Source organism: Myotis yumanensis, unplaced genomic scaffold (genome assembly GCF_028538775.1).
Source record: "Myotis yumanensis isolate MYYU_CA2020_CCGP unplaced genomic scaffold, mMyoYum1.0.hap1 SCAF_10, whole genome shotgun sequence".
Lineage (NCBI taxonomy): Eukaryota > Metazoa > Chordata > Mammalia > Chiroptera > Vespertilionidae > Myotis > Myotis yumanensis.
This window is the reverse complement of record NW_027223761.1, coordinates 79,520,396-79,548,244: the sequence shown is the minus strand read 5'-3', so window position 1 is coordinate 79,548,244 and position 27,849 is coordinate 79,520,396. Positions and strand designations below refer to the sequence as shown.

At 49.5% G+C, this 27,849-nt stretch overlaps 1 protein-coding gene across 8 annotated transcripts in view; it reads left to right on the top strand.

The window, feature by feature from the left end:
• The window catches only part of CADM1 (cell adhesion molecule 1), a 346,652-nt gene that overhangs the window by 301,519 nt on the left and 17,284 nt on the right, over nt 1–27,849 (top strand). For 3 of the 8 annotated variants that reach the window (XM_070426089.1, XM_070426088.1, XM_070426092.1), the window contains exons 6-9: nt 5,493–5,592; nt 8,572–8,744; nt 13,088–13,171; nt 23,189–23,221. In XM_070426089.1, the coding sequence (XP_070282190.1) occupies nt 5,493–5,592; nt 8,572–8,744; nt 13,088–13,171; nt 23,189–23,221 (390 nt within the window). Of the gene's footprint in view, nt 1–5,492; nt 5,593–8,571; nt 8,745–13,087; nt 13,222–18,033; nt 18,073–23,188; nt 23,222–27,849 lie in introns of those variants that run through there. The other 5 variants (XM_070426093.1, XM_070426090.1, XM_070426096.1 and 2 more) reach the window with 4 other exon arrangements.

The following is a 27,849-nucleotide window of genomic DNA, read 5'->3' as shown; positions in this document are numbered from 1 at the left end:
CAGGTGGGACTCCGTCACTCCCAGGAGCCCTCCTCCTCAAGCAGAGCAGAGGCGGTGTGCCCATGCAGACCCAGAGGTGGCAGCAGGGCCCTCACCTTGCAAACAAGCTAAGGCGGTGAAAACCACTCAGGAAGGTCTGACAGGAGAAAGCAAGCCTTTGGCAGGGTGTTCTACTAACCAGTCCCACACTGCTCTCTAACCACCCATACCTGCTCTCTAACCAGTCCCACACTGCTCTCTAACCACCCATACCTGCTCTCTAACCAGTCCCACGCTGCTGTCTAACCACCCATACCTGCTCTCTAACCAGTCCCACCCCTGCTCTCTAACCACCCACCTCTGCTCTCTAACCGCCCACACCTCTGTTAGAGATGCCCTCCTTCAGGACAGACTCCTCTCCCAGCAATCTGGGCTCCATCTTAGGGGCTGATTCTTGTTTTGAGCACCAGTAGCCCCTAAAACTCACCAAATATCAGGTTAATATTTGCATTGTCACCTACTCCAAGTTGTAGTAATCCTCCATGATTGACAGAGACTCTTCAGTCCGTGCGTCCCCACCTGAATGCACAAGCCAGGCTGTACTGCAGTGGGACCCTCCCCTGACCGGCTGTACTGCAGTGGGACCCTCCCCAGCCAGGCTGTACCGCGGTGGGACCCTCCCCAGCCAGGCTGTACCGCAGGGGGACCCTCCCCCGGCCAGGCTGTACCGCAGGGGGACCCTCCCCCGGCCAGGCTGTGGGACAGTGGGACCTCCCCTGGCCAGGCTGTACCGCAGGGGGACCCTCCCCCGGTCAGGCTGTACCGCAGGGGGACCCTCCCCCGGCCAGGCTGTACCGCAGGGGGACCCTTGGGTTCTTGACACACTGCGCTCGCTCTCCCTGCTGGGCCCGGAAGCAGTGAGCACTTGCTTCCAGGCCGTCCAGCCCCACTGTCACTGGTGTCCCCGCATATTGGGTGGAAGCTAAGGAAGAGCCCGAGTCCCCAACGCAGCGCCCGAAGCAGATTTGCACACAAGCCCTTGAGCCCGGCTCAGTGAGCACGTCGGGGAACGTTTGACGCCCACGTTCCTGACTTAGAATCTCAGGGAGAGAAGGGGGTGCCTGTAGTTCCGGGGGTGACAGGTCTGCTGGGCTGAGGGAGGCCTCCCCCTGGCCGCAGCTCTTCTTGCTGGTAGGATGTGGGATGGTGGCATCGCACCCTTTTAAATAAAGACCGGATGCGTTGGTGTTGGTCCGGAGAGGAGACCGGTCATTTGCATAGGAGAGTGACATACAGGTTGGGGTTTTGAGGTTCATCTTCTGAGAAGATCATAGGATGTGCGGCGAGGCCAGGCTGGCGTGACATCAGCCGTAACCTGCCAGCAGCCATCCTCGCCTCTTTCAGAGTTTCCTTTTATATATGCACACGTTCCCTTTATAGGGAGAGCGGAGTGCATTTAAAGGAAGCCTCAGCAAATCAGAGCCTCTTTCTAATGTTATTTTTTAATTGGCTGCTACTGTAGTGTGACCTAAAGCCTCGGTATTTAGCCCTCCATGCACCGCTGACTGATGAAGGGATGTTGATGCTATGGCAGTCTTGCTAAGTGTCTTTTATGGGGGGGTGGGGGTAAAAAATTCTGCTGTATTATGAAAACCTCAGATTCCTCGACCTAATCGGTTGGCTGTTGGTGATGCCATCTCTGTAATTGTAATGGTCCAAAGTGCGTGGGCCTGGCTGTTTTTCTCACTCCCGAGGCCGCTCCATTCTGCAGTGACATGGAGCCGCTCTGAGCATTCCATTCCTGGGCAGTTACTGCACTTGGATAGAAAGTGTCACCTGGCTTGTGGCCTATGCCTGACACCACCAGCCGATACATAAAATGGTCACCAGGAAATGGACTGGGCCTTACCTCATTACTTAAAAATAAATCCCGGCGTCTGCTTCTGTTTCAGAAGAGATTCGGTGGGTTATAGCATTTGATTTATGAACATAATTAAAACATTACTGATGAGCCTGGGCCATGCAGTCGGCCACCTGACTGCTCAGGATTTTGACAGTCATCCTGCCGTCAGGCTCTTGCTGGGAACTGTTAGCATCCCTGAGTTCTAGAGGTGCCAGTGGGACCCCAGGGTTTCCAGTCTCCTGTGGAGAATACGGAAGTTCCTCTCCCGGTGAAAAGGACAGGGAACCGGCCTTGTCTGTGAGTTTCCTTCACTCCGGGAGGGATCTGGGCACATAGGTCTCTGTTTGGTCCCTTCTGGCCCAGCTGGCCTGCGGTCGGATCGTATGCCTGTAAGTACTGAATGTGTGACAGAGGAAGACATGTTTTCTGTGTGATACCAGCAAGATTAATGTGTACCTTTTCACTTAGCTATTAAGGTAACTGTGGCGGCTGTACCCATAAGTACATGGTAGTGTGTCTCCAGAAACCTAAGGGGTGAATTAGGAAAATCAGTTACCAAAAATGAAGGTGCCTGTCCTATGGCTTAGTATATGATTTTTAAACATAAGCTCCAGATATGGCAAACTTATAGCCTGTTCTTCCTAATTTATGTGAGTAATTGACAACTGGTAAGCAGCCATTAGTAACATAAAGAAACATTTACCTAAAACAAACTCAGTTGTACTGAAAAGGCAGAGTGGATTAGATGTTCAGCACTCTCTTTATTATTAACCAGAGGCCCAGTGCATGAATTCGTGCACAGGTGGGGTCCCTAGGGGTGGCCTGCGGGGATCGGGCCCCAGCTCTCGCCCCCAGGCTTGTGGCCCCAGCTAGTGCCCCCAGCTTCGCAGCCCCACCTGGCACCCTGCCATGGCCCGGCGCCACCCCCTTACCTGCTCCACCATCCCGTCTGTAGGACCATCTGTCGGGGCCAGGACCCCCACCCAGATCCCTCAGTGCCTGGGAGCCGGGCAACAGCCCTGCCCCCACCGTCGCCGCTGGTCACCTTCTGCGGGGCGATCAGGCTCCCACTAGCACCTGCCTTGGCCTGGCACCGCCCAGTCACCTGCTCCACCATCCCACTGCGGTCCCACTCTCATCAGGGCCGGCAGTGCCTCCACTGCCGCCCGCTACCAGTGCCCACCATGTTCCTCGCCACCCCCTGGTGGTCAGCACACGTCATAGTGAGCAGTCGAACTCCCAGTGGTCGAACTCCCGTCAAACAATTTGTATATTAGGCTTTTATTATATAGGATGGAAGTTGAGCATGTAGAACCCTCAGTGGCTATGCTGAAAAATATATCCTTTCTGATTGCTTGTAAATTACACATGGGGAAAAAGCCTTGGACATAACCTTTGCTTCCCCTTAATTTCTGGGCTGAAGTCAGCAGTGCATGGAAAACGTAGCCCTTCCGTGAGTCAGAGATTAACCTGTAAGCAGACGTTACACTTCAGCCTGAATTTGGGGCTTTACATTTAGTCTCACCCAGAAAAGTTCACGGGTGAGAATGACAGAGGCTCCCGACCAGGGACTCTGTCACTGATGCTGTGTCAGAATGAACAGTAAGGCAGCGGGTCCCGTGTGGTCTCTGCTATTGTTGTTGCTGTTGTTGTGTTTGTTTTTCATAACCTTCCCCAGCCAGCCCCTCTGGGTGTATGTCATACACCAAAACCAGCAGGCGTGGCTGTCTGTAGCTTACGGGACAGCCCGTAGCTCTCAGAGGAGCTCTTTGCCCACCAGCAGTCAGTCCTCAGTCAGGGTCGTCCTGCTGTCCTGTGCCCGGCCTTTCTTTACTGATTCCCTTCCTACAGTCATCACGTCAGGAAACTTTCGCCATTTCGCCAGCAGGGCTAAGAATAGAGCCGTTTGTTACCTGCAGCTCATCTGGCCCTCAGGCCGGTGAGCCTGTCAGAGACCCAGCTTCTTGGGAAGCTCTTCCCACTCACTGTGTCAGCACGAGGGGGTGGGGCAGGGGCTCTCCGCAAAGGCCTTGCGTGCCTCGTGGTTTTCAGCCGTAAGAGAAAGATCTCTGATAGGAAGCAAGACCTCCAGTGCGTCCGGAAAGCAGCCATCCCTGGAGAAGACCTGTGTAGCCTGGCCTGCAGGGTCCCGGCTGAGACTGGCCGAGCCCTGGGTCCCTGTGTCCTCCTGGTTCCATAGGATGAATGTTCATGAGCAGCCACTGCTTGTAAAGGCCAAAGGGCTGTTGTTTAGGTCTGTGATTGTCTGACAAGGGTGAGTTATGGAAATTATTTTGGCCTTTCAGCCAACTGATGTCTTGCCCTCTCACATTTATTACTCTTGGGAACATTTTCAAAAATATGCATTTACAGAGTCACAGAATTAAGTGAGAAACTGATTTAGGGACTAATAGCTTGTTCAGAATAGACAAAAAAATAAAACTCCAGTTTCATCTAGGTTTTATTTTATTTGCAAATGTATCTGCTTGGATATTTAACTCCAAGCTCTTCTCTCCCCTCCCTAGTTAGTCCCTGCCCCTCCCTCATTCAGCTCTCACACGCTTACAAACTCAGTTTTGTTTTGTTTTTGTTTGTTTGTTTGTTTTTAAATATATTTTTATTGATTTCAGAGAGGGAGAGAGAAACATTAATGCTGAGAGAGAATCATTGATCGGCTGCCTCCTGTACGCCCCCTACTGGGGATTGAGCAGGAAACCCAGACATGTGCCCTTGACCAGAATCAAACCCGGGACCCTCAGTCCGCAGGCCGACGCTCTATCCACTGAGCCAGACCAGCTGGGGCACAAACTCAGCTTTTAAGCAGCTAGTGGAAATAAGAATAGCTGGATCACCTACCTAAGTACTTCCCTGAACACTTGGATTGTTATTGGGAAACATGGTTTTGAATCAGAAATTTCTCCCAGTACACATTTTGTGGGACTCTCTCAGGTTTATTTCTACTTCGTTCTCCGCACCAGTGTTCTCATCCCCAAAACCGGGGCTGTTTCTCCACCAGTTTCGGTCCCCAGGACAGGCTGGCTCTCAGGAGACAGTCGGCGCCCTTCCTTCTTGTTTATGTTCACATGTGAGAAGCCAGAGTTTCAGTAAGAGCCACCAGAACCTCCATCTCCTCGTCTTTAAAGCCGTTTGAGTAGAACGCGGGAGTTGTGCATAGAAGAGGCAAACTGATTAATATGCAGTGTCACAGCTTATTGTCGCATAGTAACATATGACATATGATAAAATGTATCCATTCCAAGCACCACAAATATCTGTGGCTTTACCTCAGCATGAAAGCAAATGAGTTTCCTTTAGCTTGAGTGAGTCTGGAGATAAACTTCAATGTAACAAAATGTCTTTCACAGGAAATATTTGATGTGGCGCAGTTGGCTTATGAATCTCTTATCTATTCGTAGTTCACTCCTTAGCGTTATTAGTCAATTTAATTTGAGCAAATGCCAGGATTACTAACTAATTAGAAGGGAGTTAGGGAAGGCCGAGGGTGGGGACGGTGGGGGCTGGTACTCCGGGGCGTGTGGCAGCAAGCGTGTCTGATTGTGCCTGACGATACCGTTTGCTAAACATTGTACTTTGTGTTGTTGTCATACAGATAAGCCTCGGGTGCATATTCAGATGACTTACCCTCTACAAGGCCTGACCCGGGAAGGGGACGCGCTTGAGTTAACCTGTGAAGTCAGCGGGAAACCCCAGTAAGTTCTCAAGGCCATGGTTGGCGGGGGTCACAGCAGGAAACATCACCACGCAGAGACTGGCCTGTCACTCTCTCCTGCTGGAAAGGTGGAATATTTTTCAGGAAATAAAAGAATATTCAGTGGACTAAATATCGGTGGTTCTTAATGGTGACCTTAGGGAGAAAAAATGAAATACCAGCTAAGATTGAAATCTCAGCTAATTCTATTTTATAATCAGCAACATGATTGTCAGAACTGTTGTCTCTCATACACAAAAAAATAATCCCAATAAATTGTTAGTGTGCCCACAATCTAATGATACATCTACTCCCTCCGTGTTCATGTCTTTGCTGCTGGGACGATAGTTGTTAGACAGAAATTAAGCTGCTGTGTTTAGGGCCAGCCGGAGGCAAATGAATTTGCCCTACCTTTAACTTTGCTTCTCTTTCCCGCAAAGACAAGTGACTACTGGAAATATTCTTGTTAGTAAGGAATGATTCAGGAATTTTTCTCAAGATATATTCAGGGTGTCCCTCCAAAATGTATATACACCTTAACAGCGGATAGCTCAATTTTGAAAACAAGATGTATTGTAATAAACACTGCCTTTATAATTATTCAAAGTGTGTGTATCCATTTTGGGGGGACACCCTATATAGGTATGTGAGGAGAACCAGCAAACACTCCAGTGTCATTGCAGTGTGAAGAAGTTACTTGCCCCTGATGGACAAATGAAGGCGAATTAGAGAAACTGTGTCGTCACTGACACAGCAATACCCGCTGCAGGTGTCCTCGGTGCAGTTGGGGAGGGGGGACGCTCCAGCAGAGTGGAGACTGGTGTTAATGCTTCTTTGGGGAAAGTAATCCATGGAACCCTAAAGGGGCACCTCGGGTCAGTGCCGGGAGTGGCACTCAGACTCCCAGTGTCCCCGACAGACACGCGTTGAGCTCCCCCTGTTGTCCCCCCGGTATGATTTTTTTCCTCTCACTGTTGCTGACCAGCGTCATTCTCGCCGTTTTCGTGTAAGGAACTTAGAGCCTCTGAACAGAAAGCTTTGGAAAGGGCTTTCCCACGACAGCTAAGCAACGGCCCGTGGCCGGGTCGGGAGCCCAGGGGCCTGGCCGCAGGAGGCTCTCTTCCCCTCCACCCCTCCAGGGGCGCGTCCCTCTCCCAGGGCAAGGACTGGCTGCTCCCTGTCCTGGCCACTGGGGATTGCAAGGCGACCTTAGGAAGTAGGAGCATCTTGCTCGTCTCCTGGTGTCCAGAGTTGCTGGTGTACATGCCCAGCTGCGGAGTGGCCTCTCCTCTGAGCACTGGAAGACTTGGCGTCTCTTGTGAACACTGCTTGAATTATGCCCTGGTGAGCAGCTCACCTGCCTCCAAACAATCCCCAGGAGAGAAAATTATCCTCACAGGCCTCTTGCCACTTGGGATACCTATGTTCAGCCACATTAACTGCATTTCCAGTGTATGGCTCGCTAAACTATATTTTGTTTGTCTATTTCTTCTGCTGAAGGGGGTACGGTATTTGATTGCATGTGGCACGGGGACAGTAAATGACAGGTTCCCTTGGGACATTGATGCCAGAGAGGGTGTTTGTGCCTCACGCACAGGAACAGGTGCGAGTAGGAGCAAGCTGGCATCGCGGCTGCTAACCCGCCCTGCATGTGGCCTGTTTGCTCTCTCTGGAAATCGCACACAATACAGTGGTCATTGGACTTGCCCTTAGAGCTGTGCACGGACTGAGCACCCACCCCACTGGTGGGCTCAGCTGTCAGGCGCAGGGCCGCAGTCTGACTGCAGGGGGGCCGCTGGTCGTTGCCTGCACGGAGCACATGCGGTGCTGATTCTTAAATGGCCTACGGGCTGTGACGGTGGGCGCAGGTGTCATTAAAGAAAATGGTAACTTCAGGTCCCCTTTGGAGGTTGGAATGCTGCTGGACAGGGGCCTGAGTCTCCACCCCCAGCGGCTCCTTTGTGGCATCCCTGCCCCTGGAGGTGGCACTGGGACAGGGATGTTCCCCTGCACTGGAGTCGCGCCACTCTCCCTGCAGCCCCACTGAGGCACAATCCTATTGTGGCTGCGATTTCCTCGGAGGTCGAAGGAGCCGCCTGAAGGAGCGATAGTTGTGAAGATACTTTTGAACGATAATATGTGTGTGCAATTTTGGCTCTGGTGCATCTTGTGAAATGCGCCTTTTCGTGATGGATGCGAATGTGGTACTTAAATCCCTAAAGCACCGTGGTCCCTGCAGAGTTCGCCCCTGGGACTGAGGAGTCCTGCGGGGATGACCTGAGGCCTCCAGCTGTGGGCCTGTGGGTGCACACAGGGCGAGCGGAGCCTGCAGAGGAGGCACCACCAGGGAGCACAGGACCAGGTGGCCGGCGGGCAGCGGGGCAGTGCCGCTTGGGTTGGAGGAGGGCAGAGGAAGTGAAGGCAACTTTCCAGAATGAGAAAAGGTGATTCTGATAGAGCAGAGCGCAAAGCAAGCGCTCCTCAGATGTGGACGCCCATCCCTTTTTGTGAAACTTTAAATCCATTTCAATATCACAAGTGTCTTCTAAGCAAGTGTCTTGTTGTGCCAGTCGCCACCAGATTAATGCGTGGGTCGCTAGCCGGGGATGCAATTTCCCCTCGTTAATGAGATGAATAACAATGCGTGAGCTCTGTCCTGTCTGAATTGGTGTGAAACCAGACAGCAGGGCAGACTAATAGGGTGTGCTGGTTATTTTCTGATTTGTTGAAGATAAATTGGAAATCATGAGACTCCCACTCGTGGTGTGTTGAAAGTTTTTCAACACCTGATAACGTTTAAAGAAAATTATATTCCCAACAAATGTTTTGGAGACTTCACAGCTGTAATTCTGTGAACTTAAACTACCTTCGGTAAGTCCTCTTTAATTGTGTCGCCCTGCGTGTGATTCCATGTGGGAGCGCAAAGTCTGCGCAGACCTGGTGCGGGAGATAACGCGCCTGCCCCCCCTCTTCTCCGCAGGCCCCTCAAGGTAACCTGGGTGCGAGTCGATGATGAAATGCCCCAGCACGCCGTGCTGTCCGGGCCCAACCTGTTCATCAATAACCTGAACAAAACAGATAACGGGACGTACCGCTGCGAAGCCTCCAACGTCGTGGGGAAAGCTCACTCGGATTATACGCTGTATGTATACGGTACGTGAGATGCAGCTCTCCTCCCTTAGCCGCGGTACATGTTGCTGCTACTTGCAGTTCTCTCCCCAAGTCTTCGGTCAAGTTGAAAACCCATAACCCAGTTGTTTCCTTCAAGAAGCAGGGCCTGGGGCAGACCCCAGCGTCTCCCCTGGGAGGGCGGTGCCAGGCCGCGGGGTCCCCAGGCACCTGGAATGGAGATGATGTGAGAACTAATGACTGCAGGATCCAACTGCACCAATTCATGCTTTTCAGCTTAGAAAGTTTATTCCCATTGGTATTTTCCTGTGGTGCCTGGGTTAGCCTTTCTCCTGCTTTGATGAGCAAACTACCCTATTTTCAGCATGAATCTGGTACATTACAAAAAGGTGTTGCAAGGCAGTAAATAAATGGGAAAAAAAACAAAACAGAAGGTCCTTGGTAGCTACGTTAACCACCTATAGATACTGCTTTAGACACAATTTTTAAAAAATTTTGTTTGCTTTCTTAATATCTTTTTACAGGATTGTTAAAGTATGTTACAATGAATTTCGTTCTCTAGTCACATTTTAGTGAGCATCCCACCGTGTGCTGGGCATTTTAAACCTTTTCCCCATTTACATCTTCCCGTCAGCTCTGTGTGTGGTGACTGTTCCCCCTTACCTGAGGGACCACCGCCTCTCCAGGCTGATGATGACAAGCCGCGTCTCTCCTGCTCCGTGCAGTCTCTTGGTTAGTTTAACACCGGGAAAAAGAGCCATGAACTGACATGACACAGAATGAGTAACCATAGGCAGGAAAATGCCAGCGTCTTCTAAATATCTGAGGTGTGAGTGCATGTGTTTCTTCTTGTTAGCAGTGTAAATAACCCCACTGTAAGTGTACAAGTATACACATACACACAAACAGACATGTGAAATATTTATTTACAGCAGACTTAGAACCTGGCCACTTTCCTTGTGAAGAAAATAGAAATCACATTCTCTTTGATGAGATGGAAGAATGCTTTACACCGTATCTACGTGGATATTAAAATAAAATCTGTAGCCCATACCTGAGCTTTTCGTCATTAGCATAATGCAAAATTAAAGGACCACTCCTCATCCCCTATTTAGTAGACTTCTGAGGTCAGTGTTTGCTCACTGTCCCTGTTGTCTGTGATCTGCACACGATAGCATTCCTTCTCCCCGGTAGTTAAGGAGGTCAGAGTGAAGGAAATGACTTTCCCAGGTGGGTGCCCTACTTTTGGGTGACAATCCACAGAGCTACTCCGTCCCTCAGACTATTCACGATGTGCCACTGGCAGCGATGGAAGGTACATGCCTCCCTCTTGCTTCCAAACTCGCCCCTCTGCTCTCTGAGTCAGGGTGTGAACCTCAGGCGGCCCCCACATTGCTGTTACCCAGGTGTAGACTTTGGTTCAGCTCTCCTTAAAAGTGCAGATTATAAGAAGTAGTGACAGATTTCCACCAGCCTATTATATGCTTCCTTGATTCAGAAGACTCAAACACCTAGAAAAACAATGTTGATTTATTGTACTTGCTGCTCCTGCATCTCAAGATGAGAAACACTTTATGGGTTTGGTGGACAGCGATATGTGGATAACTTTTGGTACTAGCTCATGGCTAGTATTTATTCCACACTCTAGGATGACTGTCTCCACAATCACATCAGGAGGTAAGCATTATCTTCATCCCATTTTACAGAAGATAAAATGAGGCTTAGAAAGGTCACATAACTTGTCCAAGTTCACAAGGTTACCAAGTCAGGGCCATGGTCCTTTGACTCCCAAGTCCACAGGGACATTGGTATCTTTCTGTGCAGTTCCTTTTATTCTCACTGATGGCCAATAGAAAAATTCCCTCTAATATAAGACTGCTCTTTTGGAATTAACTCACTGGGCCAGAGTGCATTGTTGGAAAGCCAAGAAACATAGAGACCTGCAGTTAGGTTAGCACATGTCATTCACACATGTCCCCACCAGGATAGGGCTGGTCCTTGATGAGAGCCTTGTGGGATCTGCACTGTACCACCTCCCTACCTACCGCTGTGCCCCTCGCAGGCCTAGGAAAGCAGGCTAGAATACTCACCTGAGGTGTTGCTAGTCTGTTGATAAAATATTCTAGCAATTTGAGAAGATGGTGAATAGATTTTCTTTTCAAAGCCGATTTACTGTGCTACTACATTAACTTTCAAAGTGCTTTATGAGCTAAGAGTTAACATGCCTTTACAATGTTTAATTCTCTGGAAGTAACTTCTGTACCTTGAGAATCTAGCTGCTTCGTGCCTGAGCCCCAGTTTGTTTTGTTCTGTTGCTTCTGTGTGTCAAACCCAGCTCATTAGCTCCAACTCTGCATTTTTTAACTAGTGGCTCATGTTGCTCTTGATGCTGGACACGATCTGAACACTGAGGTTTTTTTACCTGTTAGCAGAATCTAATTCATTTAGGTCACTTGAGCCAGATGTGAAGGACAACATTTTCCCCAGCAGTGAGGAAAATAATTGAAAATGTGTGATTGTCCACAAAATGAAAAGAACTGTTGACCTGAGTCTCTGCCCTCATTAGGATGGCCCAGTACTTGTTTATAACCATTTTTTCAAATCACCTTCAGGTCCTCTTTGATTGACTGGTGGACATCACATATTTGTGCCAATATTTTTACAGACAGGTACAGAAATAGCAGTCTAGGGTGTCAGGGGAAGCCCCCAGGTACAGATGTGGCCATTCAATGATAAGTATTGTAATTGAACCAGCACATTAGCTGCCCACTGCTGGGCAGCAGGCGCCTCATTGGGTGTAGTGGAGTTGGGGACTGGAGGGAGTGGAAGTCTTCAGTGCTGGCTCTGGGCCAGTGTGCCTTTTCTGCACCTACACGTGTGTGTGTGGGGGAGGGGGGGGCGGGGGGGGGGGAGTGCGTCCAGGTGAGCTGCCCGGTCACACCTGTGGCCCCTGAGAAAGTGTCTCAGGAGCAAGACTGAGCACACTGCCTGTTCTTCTTAAAAAGTAGTTTTGAAATCACCAATTTAATGGTTTCTACTTGGAGGAGAATGAGATTTTGTTTTGTTTTTAGTGGATTCCTTCTAGTCTTATGTGAGGCTGCTTTAACAATAGCTTAAACTGCTTGTGTCCTCAACTTAAATAAATAATGTCTCCCATAAAACGGAACAACTTGCTGTTGATTCTTCACTGTCAGATGAGTACATATGTGTATGTCTGAGAGAAGTCTGTGAGGGACATTAAAACCTCGGCATATTGATCAGTAGTAGGAATCATTTTAAACAGGCATTACAACCAAGAACCAAGATCATGTTTTCATCAACTTTCAGGAAGTTGTGCGAAGCCCAGTAAAGGTGCAGTATATAATTAAAGTTTGATGTATTAATTAGACAATCTGAGCGTGCACTTGGAGATTAAAGGATACCAGATGTGTCAGGGAGAAAAAATTGACGTGCTTTAGATAAAATTTAAAATCAAAAGCCTTCAAGTCATCTTCTGCTCTGTTACAGCGGAATGGTGGCTCAGTTCAAAGTCTTGCTGACAGTTAACACATTCGGTTTGATCATTTGGGCTTGGAATTTCTCTCTTTCATATTTGCCCTTCCCTTTTCCCCAAAACCGCAGCGTCTGACAGAGGCTTCCCCTGGGATTCCTGGCTCTGAGGGTCAGGCCTCACTGACACCTTGTCCTCTTGTTCACAAGGTGGAAAACGCTCCTTCGGTTTCATCCTTGTCGTCCACTTAGGTCAAGCTCTTAACATGAGCAAAGGCAACTAACTTATCAATATCGATAAGTTGTAAACCTTTATTGACTTTTAAGGAAGGAAATCTCCCGTGCCTGGAACTTGATACTTAGTGGTGGCATTCTCTCTTCTCCGTGTGGAGGTATGCGGAGGCAGAAGCGGTCTTGCCTCCTGCTGGGCTGCGTGGATGGAAATGAGAGGGTTAGCATTCCTAAGAGCAAGGAAGCAGGAGCCTGCAGACAGCCGGGTCCCTGCTCCTGCCCGTCTGTGGAATTATAAAGTGAACAGTGAACGACACCCATCATGCCCTTAGGTGCGGAGCTGATTTAACTTCACCTTTGAAATTGGATCCGGTGGGGGCGGTCCTATGTTTTTATTTTTCCTCCCTTCTCTACTTCACATTTCCTCATCTTCATCGACGTCATTATTACAACACTCTTCTTTTCTTAGCTCTTCCAACCATGGCTCTGGGATAATTAGAAGACATAAATCTTTGGAGGAGACTTTTGGTTTTAAAGGGGAGCCATCAAACAAACATCTCAGTGTCCTCATGCCTTTGTTTTGTCATTACTGGTCATTGTTGTGTTCAGCATTGTGGGTTTGATTTTCCTTTTTTTTTTTTATCCAGATCCCCCCACAACTATCCCTCCTCCCACAACAACCACCACCACCACCACCACCACCACCACCACCATCCTTACCATCATCCCAGGTACGGTACGTCATTACCATGGAAATGTCCTGCATGGTGTTGTCTTTCTGGTATGTATAAAACGAGGCATACAAGTCCCCTTTCAGTCTTCGGGATTTCATTGGTCCTGCCTTTGGAACTTCAAAGACTGTGTTCTTAGGTTGAATCTTAAGGACCTCAGACAATCTTTAACATTCAAGCATTTAACAGCAGATCGGCTATCTTGCAGGTTACCCACAAGAGAACTCTTTTTTAAGCATCACTATTTAAGCAAATGCTAGGGAAATGGCAGCCTGGTCTTAGAGGACATGCTGGTGGCTGATGCTCAGCCACGGTTGTTGAATGGTAAGTAGTCTGGCCTTGCGTCTTCCCCTTGTCTCCACTTCATCTTCATCCACCTGAATGAAAACGCACACCCTTTAACATGCCCGTGTGGCCATGTTCCCAGCGCGCCGCCATCCTTCCTGCCCGAGACTGCCTGCTGATCATGCTGCCCGTTCGGGTCGCCTGGGTGGTGACGAGATCGGAGGGAGTCGCTGCCTTTGCCGTGCTGGGCACCCTGGCTGCCCTGGAGAAATGTGAAGGGTGGCGCCGCTGTGGCTGCCGTGACGGCTTTCTCTCTGCACCCTTTGAAGCTCCTGTTCTAGTGAGATTCACAGTCTCCCATTCTGACTGTCAGTGAGGCGGGAGCCCGCCATCCACCCCCTTCTGGCACCCCAGCAGCTCTCACACGGCTCGATGGTGCCCATCTGGGAGCCTTGGAGGCCTCTGTCCACCAGGGTAGGAAGGGCTAGGTGCCGTGTCCACCAGACACGCGGGATTCCTTAGGTAAGGCCTTTGCCACTGCACAGAAACACATAATTCTTTCTATGAGAAAAACTCTGAAAGATGACTTTCTGTTTCATTCTGTTGCCTGATGAGACTGCGGGTCTCTGGCCATGTGCCCCCGTAAACAATCGTAGCACTGGACCTTCCTAAAATCACGGAGGATTCCCCTCTCCATCCTTCCACGAATGCTCTTCGCCGCCCAGCTGTGGCGCATCCTGCACGGTGGCTTTATTCATGAAAGGGAGGCTCATCGAAACGGTTTCCTCCACCTTCAGTGGAGCAGAGAGCTCTAAGCCGCTAGTGAGGGTGTCTGAGTGTTCTTGATGAAAGTAGCAGTGCCTTCACGTAGGACCTTCTGAAAGTCCATCCGTTGGTGCTGTGTCGCTCTGAGCTCAGTTCTGTCGAGCCGCTTTGAAGTTCTGTCTGTGCGGATTTCTGTTCTGCGTTTCCCAGCTCCTCTGTGCTCATGAGCTCGGCTTGTCGGTGTGGTGGCTGGGTGCCTCCCCTTCCTGGGTCACTGAGGAGTGCAGTGAGGTGCTCCTCCCCAGCTCCCATTCCCAGAGCAGCCGTCACCCTCCACACCAGGCCACTGCCTTTATGACCTCTCACCGCTTGTCCAGGGTGCCCCCCGTAGGCTGCGCTCGTGTCCACGGGTTTCCACCGCCCCTGGGAGCTGCCCTGTGGGTGTGGTCAGTCTCATCGCCGGTTCTCAGGTCCCGCACAGGGAGCCCGTGCCCGTTCAGGGAGCCCTGCAGCGGTCCGTCCATCCTGTAGACTTGTCCACAGCCGGCTCAGTAGCTCCCTGGGATGGGGGCAGGGGCTGGGGAACCAGCAGGCGCACCCTGAAGGGTGGCCGAGCCTGCCTTGCCGTGCAGCTCTACATTCTCTCAGCGGGGCACACTCCCTTTGCGCTGGCCTGTCTCCGGCTTAGGCTTTTTCTTTTGTTAAGACCTGTCCTCCCACTCCCTGACCCCTCCCCACAGTCAGTCTCAGTGGCCGGAGAGGCGCTTGGTCCCCAGCCCCGACTCTTCACTCCCACCCCCGCTGCTCTTACTCCGCTGCTGTCAGTTCACGCTCACGCGGCAGACCCTATGTTGAAGGGACGCTTTAAAAACAAGAGTGCTGTGTTCTGCCCACATTGAAGGTGCCTATGATAGGGCCTGTTCCAGCATCGCTCTCTCTGCTCTCGGCCTCTCATTCAAGGTTGTGCACGGTGATCTCCCGGGCGCACTGTGGCCCCTGGTGTCAGCTGCTGGCCCCTCTGCACGCACAATGCACTCGTGGTCATGAATTCCCAGAGCCTCACCTGCACTCCCATGAGCAGGTCGACAAAAATTGCCACTGAAACAACACTGGAGAATCTGCTGCCTTAACGGCTGTGATCTTACAGGCTCGCTGTATCTTAACAAGCCGCTTTGTATCTATTTATCTTGCCCAGAAAGTACACCCGTGGAATTTAACATTGGCTCCGTTCTCCAAACAGATTAAAGGTGATGAGCTGAATGCTTCTGCGTCCCATTGAATAAAGTCCAGGCTATCCCCCGGACTTGGGTCAGTTCCTACAAATTGTCCAAACTGAGCCTTGCCAAATGGGTAGCCAAGTTCATGTCCACTCTTCTCTCCTGCACTGCTCGGTATGTTACAGCCACCATTAGCCTTAACAGCCTCAACATCTAGATCCAGTGACAGTGACATAAGCCTGAACGTAAAGAAGCCCTCAGCCATCTGTTTTGTTTTTTCCTCCCAGTCAAATGCGATAACTGCAACCCACACCCAGGTCAGAGTTTCATTATGAGAAAACGTACAAATTCGACAGAAAAATGTTTGTAAACTCCACAGGTCAGAGTTGATTTCTGGTGTCTCTGAAAGGAAGTATTCCATTGCTGCCTTCCATCCTCTGTAACCAGGACACCCAGGTTGTCCCCGTGAGGGAGGCAGGCTGTCCTTGAGTTCCCTGTCGCCCCGCCCTCAGAACAGCCAGAGCTTCCCCCTGGAGATGCTGAGAGAGCCCTGCAAACACAGTCTGCAGGTGGCCCGGGAGCCACAGGCGCGCAGGTGGGAGGAGCGGAGTGGCCGTCCTCCCTGGCCTGGGGGTCTCCTGCTGGCAGGCAGCCTCCTCCGTGGGCATCTGTGCAGGCTCTGGAGCTGAGGATTTGGCTTCCCAGCCTATACGGCCTTAATGGCATGAGAATCTCTTTCCCAATGAAAAGGGAGCCGCACACCCAGGCACAGACCAGTGGGAGGCGCACAGAGCCTCGCGCACCCGCCGTGAGGCTCTCTGGTGTCGGGGTTGGTGTCCTCACATCTATCTCTGTTCCGACCATTGCTATTGGCAGGCACCCCCCCTTTGAAAAGTCACCCCAGGTTGTGGTTTCATCCGGGTGGGTCTGTGCTCTCATGTGGAGGAGCCACCTGTGTGCCTGGCGTGGTCCCGGAGTCCTGTGAACACAGACACGGCCTGGCCGGTAGGAAGCCCTCACGAGGTCCCTCCCGGAAACCAGCCCGAGGGGCCTCGCTGGGGGTCGGGCGCGTTTTGTTTCGTTTTGAACTTTTTTGAAGGCGGTTGACGTTTTGTGTGAGGCCCACATAGAAGTCCCGCTCTGCGCTGGTGACCGCTTTGCCTGCCAGTGTGGTCACACTTTCCCTCGGGCTGGGGGCGGGGGGGGGGGGGGGGATGTGCGCCCCGAGGCCTGTGCGCACTGCGCCATCTGCACTGGCCGCGTCCTGAGTCGGGCTCCCAGCCGCGGGGCGCCAAGCTCGGTCTAACCCCCTCCGGCTCACGGCCCTCAGGCCAGGGCTTTGACCTTCAGGTCGCCGCATGCAACCCCCCACATTAAACACTGAATCACCCCAGAATAAGAAATGAGTAGCTATGGGGCCGAATTCAGAAGCACATTGAACACTCCCTTCATAGCAATGAAGTAGGTCATTTCTAAAGGAGGTTTCCTCCTTTTTTAAGTACATAGCCAATTAGGATGTTTTGTTTCTTGGAAAAGAAAATGGCAAGGTTTCTCTGATTGGCATCTGAGAACTGAAAGCCTGTTTCCGTGGGGCAGTGAGTCCCGCCCTCAGGTTCCCGTGGCTACTTCGGCTGCCTGTCCAGTGCACGAGCCGTCCTGTGTGCGGTGGGTCTGGCATCAATAGAGGAAGTGACTCGGCCCATCCTGCGGAGCATCTGGCGATGGGGGTGGGTGGAGGGCGGTGCTGGTGGCGCAGGTGTGCAGTCTCTTAGGCCGCCCCGCACAGCCACTGCTCCGGGGCCTGGGCTGCTGGCTCTCGCTGGTCTCCTGGTGGCACAGGAGGGCACCCCCTGTCTGATTTCAGGAACGCATCCGACAAACACAGGCACCCTAATGCGCACAGCGCTGTGCTAGCGCCTGCGGGGCCCGAAGCCTCCCCTTGCCCTAACGCTGGCTGAGGGGGACCAGGTCATGCACGTTGGGGAGCCCTGTAGTCAGTTGGTCAAGGGACACAGGCGGAGACTGAGGCCAGGGTCAGAGGTCAGTGGTCCAAGAATGAGTACGTGTGAATAAGAAAGGATGGCAGGCAGCTCCCCGCCTCTAGGGCGCCTTCTCTCTAGAATTGCCCCAAGAAGGCCCTGGGTCCTGCCCCTAAAGCCGTGGTTCTTGGCCAAGGACCATGTTCACGCACCGGTCCCTCCGGTGCCCCCGCCCCCTCCCAGGGACGGTTGGCGGCATCTGGAGACATTTTTGGTTGTCACAACTGGGGTACTAATAGCACGTATTGGATGGAGGCCCTGGATGCTCTAAACATCCCGTAACGCACAAGAAAGAGTTATCTGGCCCCAGCGCTGATTGAAACCCCACCCTGAAGGGAACCAGGCTTGAATTTTCTAGGGACTTTGCTCTGGTAAAGGAAGAAACTTTTCGACTTTGGGAAGTGAGCTGTGGGAGAGAGAGCAAGGTTGGCAAGCTGGAGGTGGGAGAGATAGGGGTGGAATAAGAGCAGAAAGAACGGCATTTTGGAAATGAAGCCTGAGGCCAAACTGCTTCCAGCTCCCTCCGTCAGTGTGTGTGCTGTGTGCTGTGTTCCAGGCGTATACTACCCATCGGTGCTAGAACGTGCTCATCTTTCATCCCAGAATGTTCTCCAGATTGCCCTTTCCCTGGAGTTGGATCTGCTCTGTGAAACGGCTTTTCATTCAGCGCTTCCTGAGCTTCCCGATGCGCCCGTGTGGCCGGGGACGGGCACATTATCAGGACCCTAGACTGCTTATGCGGCCTTTTATATAAGAGCCATCTTTTCAAGTTTTGCCCCCAAAGAACTGACCATCTTTTCATACTATTTTCATTTTACTGATGATCATAAGCCCATGACAAATAGCATCCTAGCCCACCAGCTTGGGCCCAGCGTGATTGTGCGGGAAGGGAGGAAATTAGCATACCATAGTGATGAAGCTCCTGTGATTCTGCATTTTTCAAAAAAAGGAATGAGAGACGGAAAGTAATGCTTCTATCATAATTTCCATACTTTTCTGCTCCTTGTTTAAAAGTAAGTCACGAGATAAAGACTTCACATGCTTCCATACTGAAGCTCTACCAACAGTGCAAACAATAACATCATGCATGCAGGTTTCTCAGCTGAGAACGGCGTAAGCTAAAGTGAGGACTTGGCAGAAGGGCCCAGTCCCGGGTCTAACGCAGGGGGAATAGTAGCCACTGCTGCCGCTTCCCTCTCCCACCAGCACCTCCTGGCAACACCCTCCCAGTCCTCGCCTCCCTGTGCCTTGCCCCTTTCTCCCGCCAGCATTCACTCTCACGTGACACCGGGATTGTTTCCTTGTGAAATGAAGCCACTGTACAGACTCCTATGGTTTTCAGAACATCAGGTTTCAAATGGAGAGATCTCAGGGGCACAGCAGCACCAGGGAACGTTTCTGAAGAAGCTTTATCACAACTTGAAGCTGCTTAACCAGCGCCCACCCTGTTGTTCTGGACACAGTGTCTTCACTTGGAGGGGGGGTGGGGGCGCGCATTCAGGAGTCTGGAGCCTTGTCGTAGCTCTGACCGGGCCTTTACCTTCATTTTGTCCCTGTCCACTTCTCCTGCCTCTGAGAAATCAGTTTAATGAAAGCACAACATAGATGGAAAGAAAATTAACCGCAAAACCAGTAGAAAATAAATTTCGAAGTTTAATTTTCCAGCACGTGCTTTTGCTTTCAGTAGATTTCAAATAAGTATAAATAAATAAATAAGCAAACACAAAGGAAAGATTTTAGATATAGATATAGATAGATTAGATATAGATCAGATATAAATATAGATTGATATGGATTAGATAGAGTTAGAGATAGATAGATATAGATTAGATATAGATATAGAATAGATATAGATATAGACATAGATATAGATATATTGGCCAGCGCAGCATGCCTTTGATTAAAGGCAGCTCCCTCACACAAACTGAAGGGGAATTCAATTAAGAAAACCATTGGCTCCTTATTAACTTTAGTTAAGAAAGTAAACTGGGGAAAGTGTATTAAAATGCGTCTGGACTGCTTAGTATGCTTTCATTTAAGCTTATGACAATCAAAATGGGGGAATTTAAATTCTTTACAATTAAGCGCTGCTCTGGAGCAGATTGGGCTCGTGGTTATTACACTGCATTGTTCTGTACTCGGCGCCCCCCCCCTCCCCCCAGCCTCGCAGTGGCTCATGGCGGAGTAGGGGCTGCGCCGGGCAACTGGAGAAGAGAAGGTATTTAAGGTTGTGAATTTAATTTGGTTCTAGGATTTTCATTTTCATTTATGGCCCCCGTTGTGTTTGAGAGCTCGGACTAATTTATGGATTAGCTTTAAACCCCCAGTCTGTCACACTCGTTGAACAATTCTGAGTTGGAGAGAATCCATATGAAAGGATTAGCATGTGCCACAGCGGAGCTTACACATGACTGTTTCAACTAAATATTGCCCAGCTGCCTCTCAGGCAGCAATTTCTTTTCTACTTGGTTAAATGGCTAGTGTCTCTAATATCACACATTGTCGGGCCTTTCATTGTGTGAATATCATCTCCCGCAACATGAAATATAGATGATGTTTAATTTATTCGAGCTCGGGCCCCGTACATTGTTTGTGTGGTTGGGAGACTAAGAAGAAAAGTCCATATTTCGTGAAATGCATCTTTCTAGTAGCAGCATGGGGCCCGCCCTCGGACACCTCGATGCCACTCCTGAAGCAGCTGGGGAGTGACTGGTAAGAATGGGCACACTAGCTGGGTTTTCAAGAACATGGGATTGTTTTGTGTTGACCACTCAAGACAAATGTACAATAAATTTGCCCTCATTATAATTAAAATTAAAATAAAGACAGTAGCTGGGCAAAGCCTTTTCCATTTCTAGCCCTTTAGCACTGCAAGTCCAGCTCAGCCTTGTGGGGGCCTGTTTCCCCCGTAGACCCAGCTCAAAGGGGAGCCTTGAGAGGCAGCACCAAAATGAAGTTGGAAAAAGCCTCTGTTAGGGTAATTAGGCACTCTCTTTTTTCAAGCTAATTGTAGCATTTGTAACTTATATTGGAAATGTACTATTCGCCTGTTGCCTTCTGTACACCAAGAACGTTACCAAACACTGCGCGGCCCCCCGAGTTGATTCACAGGAGTGGGCTTGCACATCGCCCCAGTCTTCTGATTAAGATCCCCTTATAATCCCCGCTGCACAGGCGGCCCCGCTTCAGAGCGGAGGCTGGTTTCTGCATGAAGTCGTAATGCAATTATGAAGGAGAATTAGATTCTGTCACGGTGCTCTCCTGTGGGGAGCGCAAAGTCACTTCTAAAGAATTGTTTTTTTAATTCTTTATTTGAAATAGCCTCTGTTCAGGTAGCATACCAGATGCTCTTAGAGAAATGGGACCAGCGGCTCAGGCACACACCCTCAGGCATGTACACTCTAGCCACAGCCTCGTTTCTGCTGCATCTCCTGCTGCCCAGCCGATCATGGTTCTACCATTACCAGCTGCAGAAGTGGTGCTGTTCGACTGGAATGCTTGAGAAGTGATTTTCCTTCTCACCCTCCCTTTCTCCTGCCCTTTGGGGTACAATTGATGGGTTTCCCGTCCCCAGAATGGGGAAGCAAGCTGCACTGTGAACTTGCCTTCATTTATGTTCTCGTACCCACCTGGAAGCTGACGGCCAGCTCCACTTAGTCCGACTTCATCATAAGCTGACATGAAGTTGTGATGTAGGGAGACAGTAAATTTAAATTGGGAGTCACTGGTTAACGCCAAGCTATTCTTTGTGAGGACTCCACCCCCTTGCTTTCATTCTCTACTAATGATTTGCTTGGTGAAAATAAAGCATATTAGAAACGCTACTACACAAATAACGAGCCAAAGTGTTCATTGCCTTTTGTAAATGGTGAGCGGAGCAATGCCCAGCTACACGATGTATGAACATGCGTATAAGTGTTTCAATACAAAGTGCATTGGATTTTGCCCTTGAAGTTGGAAGTACCTCAAACTAACATTTCACTTGGATATTTCAAGTAAAGACATGTGTGGACTGTGTCACAAGAATCTGGTGTAGAGGTTTCAACTGTACAATTTGGGGTGTTTTTACTGCTATTTTATGCATACAGACTCGACTTGTAAGTATCATGTTCTTATGTGGTGAATTTTATGCTTTTCTCTCCTTCTGTTCTTCAAAAACCCAGTTAAAAGTGAGATTATGCTACAGTAGCCGCTCAGACTTTTGGTTAATTCTCGCTCCGGGAAGGGCTCTGAGCTCTGATGGAGTGGGATCCTAAGGAAACTATGCCAACTGCAGGGAACACCAGTGCGGTTCACATGTCATACTTACAAATGGGAAGCACCAGGCTCATTTGACCAAAAAAAAGTGATGTTAGCATTCCAGTGCATTTAAACATTGCCTGTGTTGAGTCCGAAATAGTCTTTTGAAATCTCCAGAACCTGTGAAAATAGTGACCAGCTGAACAGCTGCATTATAGAATGCTCAGGTCACTGCTGCAGTGGCACCCAGAGCCGCACCTCCGCGCGAGGGGGACGTGGAAGGAGGCGCGCTTGCGAGGCGGAGAACGGAAACTACAGCCTGGCCGGGCGGGTTGACATCGGTATGGTGCTGGCGAGAAGAGTGGTGTTAAAGTGACTGGGAAAAGAATGTCATTGTGCATTTTCTAGATGTGTGTGCCACCTTCCCTGTAGCCGAGAATAAAGAGCACGTTTACGGAGCACCTTGAGTTTGCCGGGAGGAGGAGCCAGTAAGGCTGGCGTGGAAGAAGAAGACACGCACCTGCATCAGGGCTAGAAGGAAGACGGAGCACATTTCCTTCCGCAGCAAGTGCATTGGCAGTGACAAGTCCACGCGCAGTCTCCTGAGGCAGCCGCGCAGGCAAGACTCCGGCGGCTCGCAGCACGCATGTGCTTATGAGTTGTGAGCCGAGGGTTGGCTGGAGACTTTTAATTTTTGGAGTGTCACGGGATTAGAAGTGGCATCTGGCAAGTTAACATGGGTGTTTCCATGACAGACTCCTGCTCTTCAAATGTGCCATAGTAAGGTCTGGGAATGAGGAGTGGCTTAGTGGTGCGTGTGTATGTGTGTGTGCACGTTTGTGCGTGCGTGTGTGTAGAAACGAATCTGAAAACGTTGACCATGTTCCTTACCAGGGCCTCCCGATTACCAGAACTGCCCAGCTAAGGTCTGCTGAAACAACACTAGGTGGAAAACGGGCACCTGAGCACAAGCCATAGATGATCCAAAAGTGCAGCTGATTCAGGGAGCCTGACTGGGAGTGCTGACCCCAGTGCCGGCGGGTGGGGTTCAAACAAAGGCAATGTTTGAATGTATGAATGCATCGTTTAGCCAGCTTCTGACAGCTTTTGTGTCCAGTCCTGAGCCTGATGCATTAGGAGCCGTCCGCCAGTTACTGGGCTTGCACTGGTGTTTCTCGTCACGTTGCATGTTCCCTGACTACGCCAGCAAGTAGGTGTGTCCTGGCAGGACCCCAGAACCAAAGGGCTTACCGTCCTCCCCACTGGCTCGCAGCTTTGAGCTGAAGGCATGTCTTAAAACAGTGCAACTCACTTCAAATGCTTTTTGCTTTTCATTTATTATTGCTTGTCACGCGATGTTCTTTGAAAGCTTGCTCATATATTATCTGTTCCATTTTTTTCCATTTTCCCTTTTTTTGCATGCCGTTCCTCCTGTTTCTTCCCTTCCTCCAATCCTCTGTTCCTGTCTGTAGACACAACGGCGACGACAGAGCCAGCAGTTCACGGTTGGTATCACATTACTGTTTATCTACTTGCTCAGCACTGCTGAGAGGCAAGGCAAGCCTGGGAAAAGAGCAATGCAGTCTTCAAGGGCGATCGTGTTCCAAGTAGACTCATCTCATGAACATGCCGCGATTCTTAACGGCTTGAAAGATGGCGAGTCTTGTCATTTCTGTTGTGAGCCCAGTGGCCAGAGTGGCAATCTGAGGGCAGCCTCCTCACTGGCTAGATGACAGGAACCTCAGTTTGCACCTGTTCCTTAGTCATACAACCCGCCCGACACTGTAGTCATAGAACCCGCCCGACGCTAAAGCACCGGGGCTCTAAAACACTGACACTGGCCTACAAATTGTAGCACCCGCATTCCAGGCCCAGGCCAGAGTCCCAGCTGCCTGAGGAAGGGCATGAGCAGTTGAGCCTGGAGGTCAGGGTGAAGCATCCTGCCCGTCACGGGGCTGAGGAGGGCCGTGCTCTTCGGTTCACTGCGCCCCCGATTGTGTTTACCTCCACGGCCCGTCCTGGTTCACCCTTCACCTCTGAGCATAAAGGTTTATGCTAACATTTGCCAGGAAACATCTCCAGACCAAGAGTGACACATTTGTATATTGTAACAGCATAAACTGGGAATTTTAAAAAAATCATTTGTGTGTAGGTATCGTGTAGGAAAAAGACTAAAAAGTTAGTTAACATTTTAATCAAACGGTGATAGAAGCAGAGTAAAGCTCAGGATGGGCAGGGGGACATCTCTCCCCAATTCCACCACTGACACGTTGGAATAAGTCTATTAGCTTTTGATGTCGCTCAAATCACAATCATGTTTCATCTGTAGATTATTCATCACTTAGCGCAGATCTCACCGTGCTGATACTGTGCTAGGAGACGGATATGTCAGTTTAAAATGGGCTGAATTTTAATTGGATCCAAGGGGATTACTCGGTAAAGGGCCTACTTAACTCACTGTGCATGTTGTGCAGGGTTGGAATCTATCACTTAAATGGCAGGAGGGGACCAGCCAACCCTGTGCTGTTCATTCAACTTTTAGAGAAACAGCTCTTCCTCTCGCAGCCTGGCTCCTTAAATAGACCCACATTGGAGGACTCGCCCGCTGGAAACCTCCGAGCAGAACCTGTCCTCTGAGCCGGCCTTGAGGGGCAGGTTTGGTGCTTGGCTGTGCTGGTAGGGAATTCTGAGAAAGCAAAACAAACTTAGGGGTGCAGCCATATAGCCCTCCCCCACCCCGCCCCAGCTCACCCTGCTCTTCCCTGCCATTTGCACAAAGGGAAAGTTCATAAAGTAAGTTAAAGGGCCAAATACACTGACAATCATGAGAAATCAATTAGGTATAAACTTCACTTTCTAAGGTTAATGCCCCATAGTGCTTGTTACATCTCCAGGATTGCACTCCATTAAGCTCAGTTATTTGTAGGTTTCATCATTAATTGAGCACTTCCTGACTTTTATCGATTATTCTCAGAGCTTTAAGGCTATTTTAATGTAGTCCGAGAGATTTTGCTCTATTCTTTTTAAGATGCTTTGAGTTCTGAGCTTCCCATAATTAACTCCAGGGTCAGATGTAACCATAAGATTCCTGAATTTGTGAGATCTTTGAAGAAATATTGATCATGTATTTCCTAAGACTCCAAAGTTCTGTTTTCTAGGTCCCTTCACTAAAGTCTATGTTCGTATGTGCCTCCAAGGGGAGTAGCTGGAGTTGTGTGGGGCGTTCACAGTAGGAAACATGCCCCTGACCTGGAAAATGAGAAGTTTGCTCCAGGGCCAGTCCTGAGTGTAGGACACCATTCTGATGAGGGCTTCCTCTCTGGGGAGAGGAGTGAGGTGACCTCCTGGCGTGGTGCAGTGAAGGCACACTGGGCAGCAAGAATAACTATATATATTCCGAAAACAGTGTATACACACTTTAACAGCAGATAGCTCAATTTGAAAAAGAAATGTATTTTAATAAACACTGCCTTTATAATTATTCAAAATATCTATACATTTTTGGGACACACTATATATGTATATATATACGATATTTTAATCATATATATGATTCCTAACATCAGGAGAGAAGTGAAAACCCAGGCTGATCCCTATATGCTACATTTATGAATACATTCTCCAACTCACCTAAAATCCTCACAGCATCCTGCCAAAAGGGTCCAACCACTATTTTGAACAGCATATTCTCCAGCAAAGAGCTTTAATGAAAACCAAACTATTGTTTAGAATTTTACTGGCCGAGGGGAAAAGTCCCCAGGTCAGCTGTCAGGAATGAAATGGTAATCAGAATGTGGTGGAAATTACAAAGTAGGGGCCAGATTTCCAAAGAAATGAAGCTAGAAAACGGATTTTATTTGAGTGAATTATGGCTAAAACCCCACTTCAGTGCAGTTACCGTCTGACTTAGAGTCACCCGAGAACAGCCTAGCTGTGTGCACTCTGGAGTCCTGGGCCTGGGAAACTTGGCAACTTAAATGACAAGACACATCAGGTCAGCCAGCGACCGCTTTACTGGTCTTAAGAGTTTTTATACTGGATTTCCTTCCATATTTCTCTTTCATTAAAAGAAAAAACCACTTTTACAAAAAGCTTTCCCTTTGAAGACTCATTAAAACACTTTATTCAAGCTTGTGTTGCTAAAGTATGTATGAAGTAAACTGGTTGTTTATGTATGTTGACCATTTGTTCTTACCAATACCTGATTGGAACAATAAGCATGTTTTGTAAGGTTAGAAGTGCATGGGCATGACTCAAAATCAAATGGATTTTCTCCAAAAAGAAACTAAACAGCAGTCAGCCACTATGTGTTGTTAAGGATCTAATTGGTAGGGAAGATAGACAGGCGTGGAAGAATGGAATTTTTAGACTAAGGTAGCCAAAGGGGTTTTCTCTGAAGAAGGATCCTGTGCATTTGTGTTTTTGGAGCTCATCCTTAAGGCCTGGACAGGAAGGCTCCTGTGCTATGTGTGCATGTCGAGCAATGCTGAGCACACCCTGCCACGCCCTGGTCCCACCTGGTCTGAACCTGATGGCAGAAGTGCATGAGTGACTTCCAGCACGGATGGTGTACCTGTCATGATGGCTATTGATGTGTGGGTGCGTGCGACGGTCTTTACTTGTCTGTTCAAATGTGGGTGCTTCTCTGTCTGTGTCTTGTGCCTTGTTCTTCTTCTGCCCTATGTGTCCCCTCTCCGCCCCACCCCCCTCCCTGTGTGAGGGTTTGGGTGACAGCATGCCTATGATCTGGAATAGTGCTTGTGCTTTTGCTGCACTGCTGTCAGCTGGCCTCTCCCGATTCCAGGTTTCCCTCCCTCCCTCCCTCCCTCCCTCTCTCCCTCTCTCTTCCCTTCTTCCCCCTGCCCCTCCCTCCCCCTGTCCCTCTCTCCATCCCTCCCTCTCCCCCTCCTATTTTATTATCAAATCTAACTGTTCTTTTGCTTTCCACCTCTTGACACACTAGATGCTGACGATCTCATGAATTTTGATCTCCCAAATGAGTTTTTAAATATTTTAATTCAGTATGTAATTGTGGTAAGACTCAAACTTGGAACCCCTCTGAAATAATGTTTCACTTTCCTTTTAGTTTCTAAATGTTTATACCTTAGTCCACTGCCCTTAGGTACCTGCCCCACGAATCTCCCTTTCCCTGACTTATTTTATAAGTAGTGTAAGACATGATAAAATTCCAAAAGCACATGAAATTCTTATCTTACTTTCTATTCTAATTGTGGGGAAATTCAGAAGCCCATTTTAAAGGAAAGCGGCCAGCAGTGCGCATTATTACAACCTCTATGTCCGCCACCTGTGTGTCCCCCTCTGCACAGTCTGTCTGCGCGCGCAGTGGCATCCCGAGGCTGGTGTTCAGCCGGGGCCCTGCAGACACGCGGGCCGCCCGCGTCAGGCCAGGCGCGGTACAGGCCTGCGGACGCTTCGGCCCGGCACGCAGCTTGGAAACAGTGTGCTGCTGTCCACCGTGAACCAAATTTCTGCTCTGGGAAGAAGGGAGGACTCTCTACAAAGCTGACCAAGCAGGAAGAGCAGGAGGCCTGAGCTTTTAGGTTAAAACCGGGGGCACCTGCAATCTCTCATGGCTGGTGATGGAAGTAAGTTTCCATAGTGTGCCAGGGAGCGGACGCGGGCTGTAGGTAAGAGAGAGACGTCTGCTGCTTCTCACAGTGGGCGTGCTTCCAGGGCCAGAGGGCTCAGGTTTTGTTTCCTAGAGGTTTCATTGGATCATTCTCTTTTGAAATTTTCTTTTTTAAAAGATAAAGGAAACTCTAATGAACTGAACCCACAAATATTCACATTTTACTTTACCTTGAATGTATTTAACTATCTAGGATTTCTTGCTGTTACTAAGTTTTGAAATTTTCCTTAACCCAGTTTAAAAATCATAGCACTTTTAGAAGCCAGCGGTGTCCATGGCAGAGGAGGAATAAGCACGCAGAAGCTCTGTCTGAAGAGGCTGACTGTGTGCAGTGCCTTGCAGCACAGCAAGAAGCGCAGAAGAGACGGTTGTAGTGCAGATAGTAAATTATCATGTTTGCCCCTCAGGACTTTATTAATTGCTCAAAAAACTCCCATGGACCAAAAGTAAACTTGCACTTGTTTAACAACATTTCAAGAGACT